At 40.8% G+C, this 18,176-nt stretch overlaps 1 protein-coding gene across 1 annotated transcript; it reads left to right on the top strand.

Annotated features, from left to right (window-relative positions):
* On the top strand, positions 1-18,175 carry LOC142566083 (uncharacterized). The gene is made up of 6 exons (XM_075676839.1): positions 1-289; positions 388-883; positions 3,352-3,529; positions 3,656-3,742; positions 6,896-6,947; positions 16,234-18,175. The coding sequence occupies exons 1-6, from the start codon at positions 181-183 to the stop codon at positions 16,497-16,499; spliced, it is 1,188 nt and encodes a 395-aa protein (XP_075532954.1). The 5' UTR covers positions 1-180; the 3' UTR covers positions 16,500-18,175.
* Position 18,176: the final 1 nt, after the last annotated feature.

Genomic DNA, 18,176 nt, shown 5'->3' with positions numbered 1-18,176 from the left:
AGTGCTTCAGTCGATTTGGATTCGCTGATGGCGGGTAAAGTATCTTACGCCGTGGGTGAACTAAACCAAATGGACCGTGTTTTCGCGTCCCAGTTTTAGTAGTGCTTCTGGTGCAGCTTGTAAAGTGTGTTCAAAGTTAACTTTCATGTTTTAGTGCGCATTTCGTCGAGGGGTTCGAAGATGTCAGTCTGCTGGTACTATATGCAAGGGAGGTGCCGCTATGGCGATCGCTGCCGTAACGCTCATCCTTCTTTGGAATATGACTACGACGACGAATACGAGGAACCACGTAAGGGTTTTTGTGTTTGACTGCGCGTTGTCGTTGCAGAAGTGTATTACAAATTGATTGTCTTGTCGCGCAGTACGTCACTACTGTATTTATTTCAGATACTTCAAGCGGTGGAAGAGCGGATAACTTCGATTTTAACGCCACTCTTCAAAATGTGCGCCGGCAAGAGCAGGCGAAGCAGTACCGCAGCGAAAGCTTCCAAAGGAGATATGCTGATACTTACCACTCGCCGCAGGCGAATCGGCAGACGCACAGTAGCTATTACAGCTACCAACCGCAGCAGCAAAATAGGTTTCAAGCCCTTCGCGACACCGAAAGAAACTCCACTCGGTACTCGGACAGTAGTCATTACAGTTACCAGCCGCAGCAACAAAATAGGTTTCAAGCCCTTCGCGACACCGAAAGAAACACTCATCGGTACTCGGATAGTAGTCATTACAGTCAGCAGCAGCAACAAAACCGGTTTCAGTTGGTTCGGAACACCGAAAGAAATGACCGCAGTCGGAAGGCTCCAGCAGTGGAGTTCGACTTCAATAAAGCACTCCAGGAGGTGACCAAAGCCGAAGAACGTAAGAATCCAAGTGAACTGTCCAGGTAAGGAAAGCGCTGCTGAATTTAATTTCTCGGTGCTTCGTGTGGCTAAGGAAATGTGATTTAAACTAGTTGGCATCTGTCTTTTAAATAAACGAAGGCTAGAACGCAGCATATGCAAACTCCCAACTGATCTCGATTTGAGTGTTGCAGCAGTATATATAAATTGACAAGCTCTCCCCATTGGTGTGCTTTATTTGCCAATATATTTAATGCACATGGCCAGTGCACTAGGAGAAACTATTAAAAAAACTAAACAGCCATCGAGAAAAAACTCGCTTGGCGTTATTAGAGTTCATAGTATCGATAAAGTTGTCTCTCTCCATTTCTGCTATAAGACACCCATGGGTTGACATCTCAGTCATGAGTACAATGACTCATGCTTCACACTCATTTTACAGGCATGAGATAGAGTGTTAGCGAGTAATTAAGGGTGAGTATGTACAGAAATGAGTGTCGTTCAACGTGAGTGTGCGCCAACGTATGTATGTGAGTGAGTGCTGGTGAATAGGAGTAGATGCATGTATGAGCATTTGTGGGTGCCGGTAAGTGTGAGCGCAAGCTACTATTCGTGTTGGTGAGCATGGGTAGGAGTGTGAGTGCGAGTAACTACATGGCCCACACAAATATCACATATTGGTTAATGAGTATGAGTGAGTATCCACTTATCCTGACAACCTATGAAAACATCTTGATAATTTAAGTTGTCCTGCCACTTTCTCATTTTACGCAGGGGCGTGGCTCTTGCATCCATATTGCTGAAGTGCTCAAATAAAGCTTGTGTGAGAATTTGGCACATAAGGTCACTTCATTTTAGTGCCATAGCATTTACATAAACTATTGTGTATATTTTGGTACATTTTTGTTCTCCCAAAGTCTCGGCTTCTGTTAAGCTTTTGTATATAGTCGACCACAAAAGTTTATGAACTGCACAATCGGAGAAAATATTACATTTATGAGCAGTTTGGCGACCATAGCCAATAAAACCCCACAACACCTTGTTATTCCTATGCACAACTACAGTCTGGAAATCCAGATAACGGGCTGCATGCCGAGGCTGCTGAGATTTTCAGCTTTCTTTTTTTTTTTTTCGGATCCTGCGGTCTGTAAGCTTTTGTGGCTGACTAGATTGTCTTGTGTATACCTAATTTACTCAAGATACTGTATTTCTGTATTTTTAATGCTTTTGTGGGTATTTTAGTATTTCAGAAATACTTTCGTAAAGTGTTTAGTACAGTAACTTAAGTACTTATTAGTGGTATTTTGTACTCTTTATTTAAAATACACTTCAAGACACTTTAACCGAAATTGACTGGTTGCAGATGTAGGAATGCATTGCTTTGCTACTTTATTCGTGGCGTGTTCAGGCATTTTAGGAACTATCACTGTGATGTCATTGTGCACCTATTGTCTGAAAGATTTCACAAATTGGCGCACGAAAAGCAGGCACACTGCTCTTGTGATGGCTGCTCGCGATTGTGTTGGCATGATCGTGTTTTGGGCAAAGCAGCAAGATTTGCTCTGCAGCCAACTTCCTCTGCACTAAACAAAACACATGGCGAGAACTTTCCTTTCATAGCTCGCCAGCATACATCAGAAAGTGCAGCTGCACAGCAACTGCACTCCTAATTTCATTATGACCGTGGGACCACAATGCGACATTGGTATTGCATTAGTCCTCCCTTTCAGCATTTTTTTTTTTTTTCTCAACCACAATGCTGCTATGCCGAAGAGTGGCTTTCAGTGTCGCCAGCTATATCTTCAAAAAGAAGGCAGGCTGTCTTACGCAAACTTTTAATAGCAGCTCTTTCTGAGGGCGAGCAAATGTTTTTGTAATTTGGTCCTTTGCTTTCTTTAACAAAGTAAAGCACTGCAACGGCGTAAACATTATTTTGTTTGTGCAGTATGTTGCATTTTGACACTATCTTAAAAGTAATGAAACACTTTTGTCTATGTTTCGTACTCTACTCAGATACTTTTGCAATTTGTGTATTTAGTACTCTATTGAGTACATTTTTTGCTCAGAGTTTAGTATTTTATCTTGCATTCTTTCTTTTAGTATCTTGTACAGTTGACCGATTTTTTAACAGTGCTGCACGAGCGTAGACTGGCTGGCCGGTCAGTGCCTTCTAACAGCGCAAAGCGACAAGATAAGCAAGAGTAGCACATGCGCATTAAGTTCACTGGAAACGCAAGTTTCGTCTGCTAGGCTCTTTCCACCAGCATGACACAGCCCCTGGCATGATTAACTTTGTGCAAGCTCCCCGACTTATCGGAGATAACAGCTTTCAGTGAACTTGGTGTGCATGTGCTGCTACTCTTGCTGATCTCATCACTTGACTCTAACTCTAACAGCCAGTCGCCATTCACGCGGTACTGTTGAAGAATCTGTCGACTGTATATATCTGGTACATACAGCACTACCTCCTGGGATGCAGCTTGTTAGTTTTCTTGTTATATTTTTTTTCCAGTGATGAAGCTGTTGTTGTATCAGACATGAAACAGTGGCAGGCAAGTGGGCAGTGGCTGTTCACATGCTATGGGCCATTTGGAAATTCAGCATCGTACCCTGGATTTTGTGATGTTTCAATGGAGGAGTTGCGGCTTGACTTCTATAACGCATTTCAAGCAGGAGCAGTTGGTGACTATGTAAGTGAAAGCTTATTGATAGCTAGACTTGTCTAACGCATTTAAAGCAGGAGCACTCTGGGACTATACATGAAAGCACATTTTTCATAGTATTCTTCCCTTAAAATATGTCCTGCATTTTTTCAGTCCAATCATGTGAAACAAGCTGCTACAAATGTGCAGCAGAATATTCAACACTTGCTGTTAATGCCTCCAGATGTAAGGACCTGCTTGGTAAGTGCTGTACCCATTGCATCCTAAAATGGCCTGTCCTCTAGATTTTCATTGGCCTTATTAAGCCCACTGCAAAGTACAGGCCTCTTCAACAAAGGAAGGTTCATTTAGCCCTCTGATGCACGAACCGAACATATTTTATGACCATAAATTTTATGATCTCGTCTTCTCTGCTGCCTTTGCATTTTTCTTCCCTTCACAGCCATCCTATCACCCTGATAAAGCACTCATTAACTGCATTACGTGGCCTGCTAAATTCCACTTCCTTTTAATCTCAATTAAAATATTATCTACTTGCATTTGATCCCAGATTCCTAACTCTTAACATTACACCTGTAATTCTCTTTTCTATCACTTGTTGTGCACTCCTTAGTGGCCTCTCAATTTTCTCAGGCTCTAAGTTGTGGGCCGGTAAGTTAGTACTGGCGCAATGCAACAACTATACTATGCCTCTAAAATCGTATTTTTAATGAGAAAGCTTTACAAATTGCACACATGTTACTTTTATTTATGCTTTTTGGTCCTTGGTAGACATAAGGTGTGCAAACAGTTTCACTTGTAGAGTTCATAACTAAATTTGCAAATAATGTTTAGCACTGGAGGACATGGAATTTGCAAAAGGAAGATAGCCAGTGTTCAAAGCATACCCATTTGCTAGAAATCCTGTGCCTAGCACCACTGTTAAATGTGTCCTCAGAATGAGCAGCTAAGTGTATTTGCTGTTTCAGTTAACACTTATTAGCACTGCATTTTTTTAGTGCTGAGAAGTATTAACTGGAACAGCAGTGCATTTTGCCACAGGTTTTGCAGATGTATTTGTCAAAACTCTCACTCGATAAGCTTCGTACTAAGCAGAAATGCCTAGAGCTCCAACTAGCTTCAAGTCTGCGACTGCAATATATGCCCTAAAATAATTGAAAAGTTTACTTGCAAAATCTTTAATTACTTGGCTGATGTTTGCTGCCGTCTGCAAGGCATAATGTCCACCAAAAGCATAAAGCTTCTACAAAAGCAGCATTTGCATAGCCCATATTTTTATTAAACTTGGGCAAAGTGTAACTTTGGAAGACTCGGCGCACTTTTCAAGGATATTAGTGAACTGTCATTCAAAGCTTGAGAGAGCTAAATGTGCTCTCTTTTTATTCTTCTTCAAACTTCCTTCTCACAGCTTTGGTCTCACATAAACACTATGTAAATGTGCTCATCACTGCTACAGGAGGCTGGCTACCAATCATAAGCTCTTGTTTCCTTGACAGGCTATTGTACATTACCTTAGTTTTTGGCACAGTAGTCTTGAAACTTTGATGGTGCTAGTCCTCTGTAATTTGATGCAAGAAGTTTCCAAACTTTAACAACACACTGGCCACCTATCAACTGCACCTTTCTGACTCTCAGTAATTTGATTAGTGACATGAACATGTTATGCCATTAAATATGTTTTCCAAAGACCAGCCTGTTCCATTGATTGATTGTAGTTGGGCATTTCCCCAATGCTATTAGGAATTGCTTCATGGTGCAAAATTTCTGCAGTGCGAAGCACTGAAGTGCAGAAAAAAGAACAAAAATGGACGAAGGAAGAAGGATTGCAAGAGGACAACACGAACACTCATGTCCTCTTGCAATCCTTCCTTCATCCTTTCTTTTTTTTTTTCGCACTCTAGTGCTTCACGCTGCAGAAATTTTGCATCACGAACCTAAACCAACTCAACCACCTTGCTATTCTTATTTAGGAATTGCTTATTGAACATCTTGTACAGTACAGACAATAAGCTGATAGGTCCGATTTTTCTGTAACATTCATCAGTGTCTAGTATTTCTGAGGTTATGAGGCACTGAATGAACCCCCAGGTGGTCGAAATTAATCCGAAGCCTCCCCACTGTGAAATTTTTTTGAGAATGTGAGTTGCTTTAGGCATTAAAACCCCACAATTTAGATTGCGAAGCATTGTGCATAAATGTTTGTAAGCTTCTCAAGCACAATATTCCTGCTGTTCTTCAATGTCCACTTTTATTCAATCTTCTTTCCCCCCTGAACGTTGCTTGCAAATCCTTTCTAACTTCATCCTTTGTTACCTCGTTGATTTCCATGTCATCACTGCAACTGCTGTATCTGAAGGCTATTCCAGTTGGCCTTAGACATACTAGTTTATGTACAGGATAGCTGTTTCTACATAATTTCTTTTGTTGCATCTGAATAACCTTCCTGCCTTTCCTCGTTTCTCTTTGTATTGTAATTATAATAATACAGTCGCCTTCCGTTAATTCGATCCTGACGGGACCGTCGAAACTGGTAGAATTTTTCGGCGGGTGGAATTAAACAAGAGGCAGAAAAAACACCGACACACGCCGTTGATTCACTAGGCAGGGTTTGACTTTAAAGTTAGCTGCGCCGCAATACAAGCATGAGTGCGGGGAATTATATCATGCGGGGAAATGTGCCACTATTACGAGGCATAGCACATGTCCCTTCATTTACACACCCACATGAACTACCTTCGGTCACAGTACGAGTACCGAGACGCCTAATAAGATTACTGGCAGGCCTTAAGACGTTTAGATAGACCCCCGCTCTTTTGTTGGCTCTAAGTGACCTCTAGACTTTCGGAGTTATTTCATCTTATTGCCTTTCTTTTCGCTAGCTTTCCCAACACAGGTTGGTTTTTTTCCTCTTCTCGGTGTGCGCACGCGCGTGTAATTAAGGAACTAGGCACCGTTAACGGTCTCATGTACGAGGCACGCATCGCGGGCAAGACGATGGCTCAAATCGCCACAGCAACGTCAGAAACAACTCTGAATGGCTGCCAGTATGCTTGGTAGGCGTCGTGGTGCTCGTACTATGATTGGAGATGGCGCATGCGTGCCTGTATAATTAAAGAACGCGTACTGTGTCCCGTAACAGTGACCCTTTTCTAGGCTTGGTACGCTTCACCGCATAACCTGACTGTATTGCGGCGAAGCTGATCCGTCAAGTTCGAATTATCCGGTGAAGGCCAATTTCGAGACCGAAATAACAGAAATTTGGGCCCGTATAAACGTATGGGTGCCGGCCGGGGCCTTCGATCAGGGTTGCAGTCACTGAAAAGTTGAATTAACGGATGTCTACTGTACTGTTTATGTGCTTACTGTACTGTACTGCCTATTTTATTTTCCTAGAAAAACCTTCGTAATGATCAAGCCACAGCAGGTCCACCATCTTTTAGTACAGGTAATCCGTTTCTTAGTATTTTTTTTCTTTCTGGTGACTGCATGTTCCATATGTATGTAACACAGATTTCAAAACACCAACCACTTATGTGCTTTGCTTATTTAGATATGAAGTCAATTTTAAGATATTTTAGGCACCTTTAACTGTAATTAATCCATCAATGTTGCATGTCCTATGTTTTTGACATTGTGAATACTCTGTGCCCCAAAATTCTATGTCCAGGCACAAGCAGAGCTAGCCACATAGTTACACCAAATTAATCCCTTTTTCTGAAAAGTGTCATCAGGTGTATCTAAATTCTGTGTGAAGCAGCAGTAACTTCCTTCATTGTATTAATATGTGTCAACCCCTTACTAAATGTTGTATTGTCTTAATATGTGTGGACCTCTTATCGCATGGTGTATCATATATGGTACACATAGAACAACTCCTGCAAACATAACAGAAAAATGAAAAATTCAAAAAGTAACATATTTCCCCAGAATCTGTGTCTTGTCTAGCATTGAAATACATCGCGACCATAGCCTTGGAAATGATTTCTGAGTTATTTCTTGAAAAACGCATGGCAGCAGTTCATCACACAACTTGCATAATAAATGAGTTATTTGGGCAATTTTAACACTTGAAATTAATGCACAAAGATATTGCGTTGTTTATTTACTCTTTATTAACCTACTGTAATGTTTTGAATGAGAAATACTTTCAAGTTGTGTTCTGTGAGGCAAGCATTAATTGCTGTGTCATATATAATACAGCCCTCAGTTATAAGTTATTTTGTGGAGAACAGCCGAGATTTGTTTGTTTTTGAGAGGACAAATTTGATGGCAAGACAATGTTTTTACAAGCTTATGCTGCTTAGTAGCATCAGTATTGCTAATATGTCAGAAAATAGCATGGGAAGTGCTCTGTGCCAAGAGCTAACGGAAACAGCAGCAACAAAGAACTTGCGGAAGAAGAGGTAGGAAGGAGGCTTGTGTCAGTCTCTTAAAGGCTACAGTAAGCAAAATTAATTTTTAAAAAGTAAGCGCTCTAAAAGTTCTGGCCTAGATATTGGGGTTATTAATTAGTCAATGAAAGATGATGTCATCAAATTTTAAATAACTTTACTAGATGAAAGTGCGAGAAATGTGCTCCATTATTTACCACTAAGAGTCAAGTTTTTTTAACTGGCTCGGATATCTTTTTCAAGTTTTCTGCACCCGCCGTGGTTGCTCAGTGGCTATGGTGTTAGGCTGCTGAGCACGAGGTCGCGGGATCGAATCCCGGTCACGGCGGCCGCATTTCGATGGGGGCGAAATGTGAAAACACCCGTGTACTTAGATTTAGGTGCACATTAAAGAACCCCAGGTGGTCAAAATTTCCGCAGACCTCCACTACGGCGTGCCTCATAATCAGGAAGTGGTTTTGGCATGTAAAACCCCATAATTTTAAGTTTTCTGCAATTTGAATGCCCTTCTGTTTGGTCACAAAATATCCCTGTAACTATATGGTGTATCATATATGATAAGCAACAAATTTTGCTTATATAATTTCAACTGCATTTCTCTTAAAGGGCCCCTCATCAGGCCCCATAGCAAATTTTGGTTATAAGCTGGAAGTTGTTACGTGTCCTCTAGGAAGTGTTCTGCCGCAAAAATTTTTCAAATCAGCTCATTAATAGCCGAGATAGAAATATTTCAGTGCTGCGAATCCATGATTTCAACAGGCGCACTCCACTGCCAAGTAAGACGCTCTATCCACCCGCCCTGTCTAGCCTACGCAAGTGAGATTTGTTCCCCGCGTTCTCCCATACCAGACCTCGAGGATCGCTTGACGCATACATCACAAGCCCCGCCTTCTTTTCTTTTTTTTTCTCTCTCCTCGGGGGACTACGCACTTCTGCTAACGGTGTCGCATGCGAGCTGTTGTCTCGTTCACACAGCGCATGATTTTGCACGCTGTGCACAAGGAAACATGACTAGCGGTATAATTCAGGGCTACACGAATACTGAGGCAGAGCAAGCGGATTGCAGAGCATGATCACGCGCTGGAACACGGTAGAAAATGGCATAGTTTCGGTGTCTGCGCGCACAACTGCACGTCGTGGGAACAAGCAGACGAAACGGAAGTACATCTCTATTGCTGCGGTGCGAAGTAAAACAAAAACGTCCAGACATCCAGTTTGTGTGTTTTATTATTTCTCTAAGCTTTAATTTGTCTGTTGAAGCAACATACTACACGAATAACAGATGTTGTCTTAAATAATTCTCGAAGTCACGTGGCACCACCAGCAACATCACACTGCGGACACGACTAAGTAGGCGCAGAGGCACGACTATGTCACCGTCCGGCTTGGAGCACGGCGGCCGCGAGGAGAAGGAAAAACGGCATCCAATTTGAAATTTCAGATCTTTCCGCGGCGTGTAGCAATGTAATACTTCGCAGACACGATCGTTATCGCACAATGTATGCTCTGCGCTTGTCGGCTCAAAATGGCCAGACCTGGTGAGGGGTCCTTTAAGGAATTGATGTTTGTTTGTAAATATCTGTTCTAAAAGGGGTTCATACTTCTGAACACAGCTTGCCATATGTTGCCATTATCAATACTCGACTGCTGTGTTTGCTGGCTAGCACAAAGAGACTAGCCTCGGTAGATTAGTAGTTATGGTATTGCGCGACTGAGCTCAAGGTTGCATGTTTGATCTCAGCTGCAGCTGCCACATTTCGTTGAGGGTGAAATGCAAAAACGCTCATATACTTGTGTTTAAGAGCATGGTAAAGAACCCCAGGAGGTTAATCCAGAGTTGCCCACAACAGTGTGCCTCATAATCATATAGTTGTTCTGGCTCATAAAACCGCAGAACATTTATTTTTTATTATTTTTGTAGCACAAAAAGAAGTAGTGGCACAACCTACCTTCATTTCCTTTGCGGCACAAAGAGGGACAAAACATGAGAGCAGCACAGAGGACAGCATTTGTACTCTGTGCTTTTCTCTGGTGTTTGTCCCAAGTGGTGCTGCAAGCAAAATTAATCTTAGCGAACCTGGCCCAGCTGCCCATCTTTCTACAACCTGACTTGCTTCACTGAACATCTAATGTAGTGTAATAATTTTTACATTGAAATGTGCAAGTGCCTATATATTATCTAGGTAATTGCTGTGCCAGTTTATGTGTAATGTTTCACAATTTTATAAAATTGTGAAACAAATTTTATATTAATTTTTTGTATTGCTTTGATGAAACAATTTCACTTGATCTACCTTCACTGTTGCAGTAATGCAACATTGGACTTACCTGCTACGTGAGATATTTGAAAACATAATGACATCTTTTGAAAAAGTAGCAATGTTGTAGAAAAGTTAGATTTACTTGCACAAAACCTTATAGACTGCTTTTTGTACTGCTGTTTTCAAAAGCTGTTCAGTAAAACCACCTTCAGCCTCAGTAATCAAATAAGCACAATTAAAAAAAATGGCTGCATGCTCAGATCAAGTGGTGCATGTTGATGTCTACCATTTTTCTTCAACAATATCAGCCTTTGATGAGATTTTCGTGTTGTGTGGGTATTTGTTATTTTTTCCCTAGTGACACTCCATGCATAGCAGTCTAGAGGGCTTAAATCTTAGGGACTAGAAGGCTGTGATGGGTGTTCATTGGTTATGCAAGTTTGCAACTAGCCACTCTTAGGATGCAGAGGCTCTGCTAGAGGATGTAAAGCCATCACGTAGTACTGGTATGTAATATGTGCACAGAAAACCTGACTAGTGAATCAGCCACCTGGAACTACAGGTGAAGCTTTTATAATGAAGCGATATCCAACATGAAAATACCTTCTTTATGTGCAATACTTGTTACAGGCAGACCTACTGATTTAATTAGGGGGAAAAAATGTGGAAGAAACACATCCGACAGATTAACAAAGGGTCTCATGCGGATTTGATAGCCAATTAACGGCTTGCTGTGCTGATATGTGTCACGGAAATGACAATAATTTTCATATATGTGTTTTTCTCTGTCACTAATTCGCAACCATGCAATGGTTGTCATCACATGGTATTGGCATGTTGGCTTGCTGGCTGCCATGCCATGCCATGCCATGCCGCTAAGCAAAATATGCATGCACGTCAAGAACGTGCCATTTCAAGTTGTTTTTGCTCAGTACAGTCGCCAATCGATTTTTCGCACATGGGTGCTGCACACAGACGTAAACTCTTCTACTACAGACTTCAGTTTTGCCTGTGCGTATGATCTTGCACTCGATTGCCAGTGAGGTGTACTGGTATGGCACATTAATGACTAGAAAGACAACTCATCGCATAACGAGGGCCTCAACCCTGGCACCCTTGATGCCTTATTGGCTAGCTTCCTCCTCCTAATTTCCTGCTTGTACTATGTGACGCCTGTTGTTGACAGGATGTTCCGCTGCCATTGCCATGAGTGGCACTGGCTGCCACTCCCTGGGCTAAGTTTTCTACTCGATACACACAAGAAAGTAGACAGGGGGACAGCCACTGCCATAGCTTAAGAGGAAGCTTTAGCTCGGGTGCTCCCATCTAAATACATGTTAAAGGAGAATTCGTTTTTCTCGGCAACCACTGCACCAAATTCGATGAGGTTTGTTGCATATAAAAGAGAAACTTAATATATAGTGACTGTTGGTTTCCAATTTTTTATTTAGAATGTCAATTTTTTATAAATATTGGCAAAAGTGGGAAATTTTCAGAACACAAAACTATCAACTTTACAACTCTCTTACTCAGCAAAGAAAAGTGACATCACAATTCTGTGAATTGCATCTGATAGTGCATCTAAAGCGGACAAAATTGATATGTTACACATGAATCTAAAAAATTTGAGTAATATGGAAATACAGCTTTTGCAGAACCCTTGCACACAATGTAACAAATTCACATAAGATATAAATTGACATATTGAATTTCCTTGTTTGAATGATCTAATGGATGCCGTTTACAGAACCACTATATCTGTTTTTGAGGCAGGGCTTTTAATTTATAAACTTCCTGCTTCTATTTTTTTTAAACTTTCCAATTTTTGAAAATCCTTTTCTCAAAATTCAGGCTTTAAATCGAAATTCTGCTTTCAACAGTCACTGGAATTTAATTTTGTCTTTTAAATGCAGCAAATTTCATTAAATTGGTCCAGCAGTTATCTCAGAAAAGTCTTACTCTTCTTAAGAGGAAGCTTTAGCTTGGGCCCAACTCCGACGCGGCCTATTCAAATACATGTAAAATGCAAAAACGCTTTTCTGAGATAACCCCTGGACTGATTTTAGTGAAATCTGTTGCATTTGAGAGAGAAGGTTAAATTCTAGTGACTGTCGGAAGCGGAATTTTGATTTAGGATGTGAATATTATTCAAAGAAGTTTCAAAAATTTGAAAGTTCGAAAAAAATAGAAACACGAAGTTTACTAATTAATAGCTCTCCATCAAAAACAGATATTGCGGTTCTGTCAACGGCATCCGTTAGATTATTCAAAGCGGACAAATTCGATATGTCAATTTATGTATTACGTGAATTTTTTACGTTGGATACAAGGGTATAGCAAGAGCTGCATTTACACATTTCTAATTTTTTTGAGAATCATGTGTGGCATGTCACTTTTGTCCGCTTTAGATGTACTATGACATGCAATTCATAGAACTATGGTATCATTTTTCATTGCCGAGTTGCGGAGTTATAAACTTGATAGTTCTGTTTTCGGAAAATTAGCTATTTTTGCCAATTTTCAGTAACAAATTGACGACCTAAATCAGAAATTCGAAACCACCAGTCACTAGATTTAAAGTTTTTCTTTTAAATGCAACAAACCTTATCAAGTTTGGTGCAGTGGTTGCCGAGAAAAATGAATTATCCTTTCACATGTACTTAGAAAGTAGCACCCGAGCTAAAGCTTCCTCTTAATGACAGTGCATCATACATGTCATGTAGAGGCTGTGGATACAGCTCCCACCAGGTACACCTCTAATTTGCCTTTTTATAGTTTATTTATACATTTCAATTAAAAGAACTTAATTATTCGTATGCTTTTCTTGGCTTCTTGTCATCATAGCTACTTCTGGCGATATCGAAACATGTGGCAAGCAGGATTGCTTTATTGGGCAGATGGAGCTTGAAATTTTCTGGTGAATATTTTTACACGCATACTTTTTGCAAGAAATTAATTGCTTATCTCGGCCAGTATCTCTGCCTTCCACTTTGCATTATAAACAACTGTTCCAAGTTTAATAGACAACCACAGCATGGCAAGGGAGCGCTACAGCATCAGTCGTGAACACTACTTACAGCAAAACATTTTAAACGGGGCCCAGCGAGCAGCACACGGTCCTCCTCCGTTTCGCTGCACTGTGCAAACTTGATTTTTTTTCACATCGGGCTGGATGCGTAAAGGTTATGATGAATGGTTTGCCACGCATGCTTTGTTGCCACGCATGCTTTGTTGCAAAATATGATCTGTATAAAATGCAGACAATTATTTTCATGGTTCATACGTCACTGAAAGCACAGCTCCTGCATCATCACCTTGATGGCATGAAGCGATTAGGTAAGAAAAAGAAAAAAAAAAGATATGTGCTGGTACGAAAGACATGCACATCTTTGTTTAGCTTCTTTCAGCCTGAATTATCTTAGCACATTTTGAATGTCTCTAAGGCAAAAGGTGCTCCGATACAGTCACTTTCCACCAAAACATTCCTTAGCATGAAGTCAAATTTTTTTCTTTCAGCTAATGAAACAACTGAAATTGTGGCCTAATGAAGGCAAGCATGAAGAATTGTGGTTATTTAGTTCTTCAAAAAGGAACCCGTTGTGTAAGCAGGAGACACATTCATTTTAGGAGTCTCCGTAGACTGTGGGTATTTATTGATCTCATGCGCTGTCTGTTGAATTTACGTGCCCAACTTTCAGTGTCAGAAGGCTGTGATTTAATTATTCTCACTCTGTTATGTTGAGTTTGTTTTTACGATATTGCATATGTCAACAGAAAGTCAACACACCATTCACTTTATTTTTCTATGTTATCCTGTCTCTGCATATGATAAATATCCATAAAACTTTGCTGTTATTTCAGTGCATAGCAATTTGAGAAGTATTCGGTTATAATAAATTGCGGTATTTAATGCCCAGAAGCTGAAAAGTGGATAAGGGACGCCATAGCGGAGCGGTCTGCATTAATTTTGAATTCCTGGAGTTAATTGCGTACCCAAAGCATGGCGCACAAGCATTTTCACATTGCGCCTCTATCAGAATGCGGTTGCCATGGCCGGAATAAAACTAACGACCGTATGCTCAGCAGCACACCTTATCCACATAGCCACCTAGGCGGATTGGGTAAGTAGTGCAAATGTTAAATGAAGGAAACGACTTTGAATACACATCTAGTATTTCTTTACTAACCTATCATTACAACTGAGTTTCTGTTAACCTTCTTTTTCTTCTCATTCTTTTTTTTTCTAGTTTCATTATTGCTTGATCTTCAACTGTACAAGCCATATCTTTTCTTACTTCCTCTTTTCTTAGAAAAGTAGGTCCCCAGATTGCATAAAGATTCTCGACCATTTTTGCTACCACTTGAAAGAACCAGCACCTCTTTGCTAATACAACTACCGTATTTACTTGATTCTAACATGCTCTCAATTGTAATGCGCACCCGTTTTACGTGACCAAAAAAAGAAAAAAAAAAGAACATCGGCCTTGATTGTAACGCACACCCGTTTGCAGTGACCTAACGAAAGAAAATCCTTCACAGTACCGTGCACCTAATTCTTTCATACAGGAATACAGCTTTCTCTCATTTGGAAAAACAAAGATTTACTCCCAATACACTAAACTAGCGATAAATAAAAAAAAGTCAGTTTTATCTGAAAGGTGATGCATCGATTACGATAGCAAATTAGTAGACAGCTATATGAAAAGTAAGGACAGTAGTTTTATTGGCTCTATAAACTTTTAAAGATTCACTTACTAACTAAATTAACATGCATGGTGTCACATGCGCACAAGCAAATATGAACACGTCTCACGCAATGACCGTGGAAACTCTTTATCAAAATGCTGGAGTGGGGAAGTGCGGTAGTAGGAGCGAGCGAATTGACCTTTGTACGGCCTCCCGCTTAACCGCGCACTAAGCGATGAGAACACAGTGCGGTGCACCTGGATGCGTAGACTCTGTCTCCATCGCAGATTGCTTTCAAGATAGGGACCGTGCGGCCGCGCCGTACGTAGCAGCCGCCAGAGTAGAAAGCTTGTGCTGTTTGCGTCATTCCTGCGTGCAAGTTTCGGGAACTCCGAACGCCCGTGATGCTGCCCTAATTCTTTCCATTTCCGCACACGTGATCACTTTCCTTTTAATTGCAGCATTGTGATGAACTTGGAATATCTTTGCAGTCGGCACTTACATGCTGATAGAGCAAATGTGGAAAACGGGAAGACCGGGAAGATGGATGGTGCACTAACCTAAGCGCACATACTACAGCACATGGAGGAAGCTACGGCAGCTAGGCTCGAAGTACATGTGAGGTGGCCATTTTGAAGTGCCGGTGGAGATATGGTAACGCAGATTTAGGGTCGTACTCGATTCTAGTGTGCATGCAATTTTTGGACCCGTTTTATCGGAAAAAAAGTGCCCGTTAGATTCGAGTAAGTGCAGTAAGGAACCTCCTTCTTTTAATATTTAGACTTCTCATCATCGTGCTCTATGCTCTCACCTATTCTATTTTGCCATCGTGGGTGGGGGAGAATAATAAACTCTGCAAAGGAAAGCCATTTCTTTGATGTGCGCTTTCATCAGTCGGCCTTGGCAGTTGCCACGATAAAGACTAGTCCTGTTGTCAAAATGCTGGCTTGAGCGACACCCCTTGTTCAACCACTGTTAATCACTCCACGTGAATTAAATAAGTCAACCTTAAAGTTTGATTAACAGTGCAAGGACACCAGAGGGGACAGAAGAGAGAACAGATGTTTTACCAACAGGCCCAATGAAGCTGCCACATTGAACGCGAACGTGGTGTAGCTAGGGAAGCAAGGAGCGGAAGGGTCAGGCACGCATATACGCCCATCTGAGTCCTCCTTGCTCCAGTAGGGGAAATACATGCACTGGCAGAGAAATATTATGTAGGGTTGTCTATGATTTAAGTCATCTGTTCTGAAGTTTATTTATCCGTACAACTGCAAGAACAAGTATGTGTGTTCCTTTGTTGGAACATACAACCATTTTGCTGGAAACTTAGCTTAAATTGTACTGTACTTTTTAGGAATTGACAGTATTCACTTTTTTGCTGCCTTGACAGCTCCAGCTGGCCTGCTACAAACTTCTGCAGCCTTGACAGCAGCACTTCCTCCTTTCACATCACAGCCCCAGTCGCAAGTTTCAACGCAACAAAGCATGAGGCCAACGAGTGCAAAAAGTGCCCAGAAAGTTGCAGAGACTGATTATGTTTACTCACTTGTGGAAAGTCTGGCACCTGAGGAAAAAGAACAGTTTTTGGCTGAACATTTCACACCTGGAAAGATCCCTCTACGACCGCCACCAAAGGAGTATTGTGGTGTTGCTTAGACAGAAGAAGGCAACATTCTGCTTTTGGCTCAACAGTGTTGGGCTCACAGGCTTATCTACAGGGACTGTGTCGCAGCCAAGAGAAATGCTATGGCACGCCATATCACCACCTAGAGCCAATTCAGTATTGTCTACAAGATATGCAGTGCTAGCTGCCTGGCCTTTTGTACACATGTGAATATAGTTGCCACCTAGGAAGAGCTCTTTCTAAGTTGATAGTTCAGAACATTCTTAAAGCCTTGCCTTTTGTACATTTGTACACACGTGAATATAGTTGCTGCCATATAGAAAAAAGTTCTGGTCTTGATGCTACAGCATATTTGCTAGCCTTAAGTTATTTTTTAAAACAGGCATTGAAAAAATTAAATTTGCATTGATGAGCATGCCATAGGCCTGCAAACAAGCATAACAAAAGGCAGGCATTTTCAGAAATTGCTAATGGATGAAGAAGCATGCTGTAGCAGCTTCTATCTCTAATGTGTTTTTGAAGCAGAATGTAAAATTCCCATAAGAATGTTTCAGTATTAACATTCAATTAATCATTATTTGTATTTTGATATATGCAACCAAACATGGTGCATAATTGTCTAGTACCAGCACAGGGATAAACATAGAAGAGACATACACAGCACTGTGTATAAATTAAAAAGTGTGCAACGCAGATTGTCTCATGCAAGCATTCGACAGGATGCAGTGCAGACAATCCACTTTATTTTTTTCCCAATGCTGAGAGCCATTTGCGTGCCTGCCAGACTTGTGCAGTGCATTTGTGCCGTTAAGTTGTACAGGTTGACTTGTGTCTGGCTGCATGACCATCAACCAGACTAGTTATGTTCACAAATATCGCCAACTTCTATATACTATGCATGTCTTCATGCACTGATGTCGCTTTTCTGTAGGTATGCTGAAACAAATGCGCACCCCTTCGGCATGTGTAAATATGCTGTGCCAATGTCTCTTAAACACCTGTTTGAAGACCTATGTGACAAATATGCATCTAAGTTGGCACGCTTGAACTACACAAGTTTCCCAGTAATGTCGCTGTCATTTCTTTTTTTCCGTTTCAACTTTCAAGAAAAGCTTATAGTTTACAGTTTCTCATTATTAGTGAACTGTTGCAAAGAGTTGCACATTTGGTTAAATAATTTATGAACAAAGTGTCATTCATAGCATGCAGGCTGCTACTATTGCTTGTTGCGGTCTGTGTTTCTTTTTGTACAAATTATTTCCACTAAGGACCATATGGATGGTCTTGAGGCACATCTTTTGCATAGTTTTTTCTATATTTATTGAAAGAAACACATTGCTTTGCAAGCTGTAAAGCCTCCAAAATGGTTTTATTGGAGTTCTTGACCTTTGTACTTCTGTGGTAAATGAAATTTGTGCAAGTTTGCTTGGTGAATAAGTATACAGTTAAAATTTGTTACAACTGACAAAACTGTTGTATGCAGTACTACAGCCTTTATTATAACAGACTTTGACTGTATTATGCACACATTACAACCAGAAGCTTCTAGTTAATATCCATTTGGGTTTTTCAAAGTTTTGTAAAATGCTGTGAAGCTGTACACAGCCACTATATTTGAACATCTTTTTAGTAGCACTACTTCATGAACTTGTTTTTCTGTTCCCAAAATGAAACTGTGGTTGTAAATAAAATCTGTACAAGCAAGTTAC

This window comes from Dermacentor variabilis, unplaced genomic scaffold (genome assembly GCF_050947875.1).
Source record: "Dermacentor variabilis isolate Ectoservices unplaced genomic scaffold, ASM5094787v1 scaffold_12, whole genome shotgun sequence".
Classification (NCBI taxonomy): Eukaryota; Metazoa; Arthropoda; class Arachnida; order Ixodida; family Ixodidae; genus Dermacentor; species Dermacentor variabilis.
This window is presented reverse-complemented; position numbering and strand designations above follow the sequence as displayed.

What these genes read in the sequence shown, in the direction of transcription:
- LOC142566083 (XM_075676839.1), top strand. Translation starts at nt 181, where the DNA reads ATGTCAGTCTGCTGGTACTATATGCAAGGGAGGTGCCGCTATGGCGAT. An exon ending in AATCCAAGTGAACTGTCCAG is followed by an intron (nt 884 to 3,351) that starts GTAAGGAAAGCG and finishes TTTTTTTTCCAG; the next exon opens with TGATGAAGCTGTTGTTGTAT. An exon ending in CAGGAGCAGTTGGTGACTAT is followed by an intron (nt 3,530 to 3,655) that starts GTAAGTGAAAGC and finishes GCATTTTTTCAG; the next exon opens with TCCAATCATGTGAAACAAGC.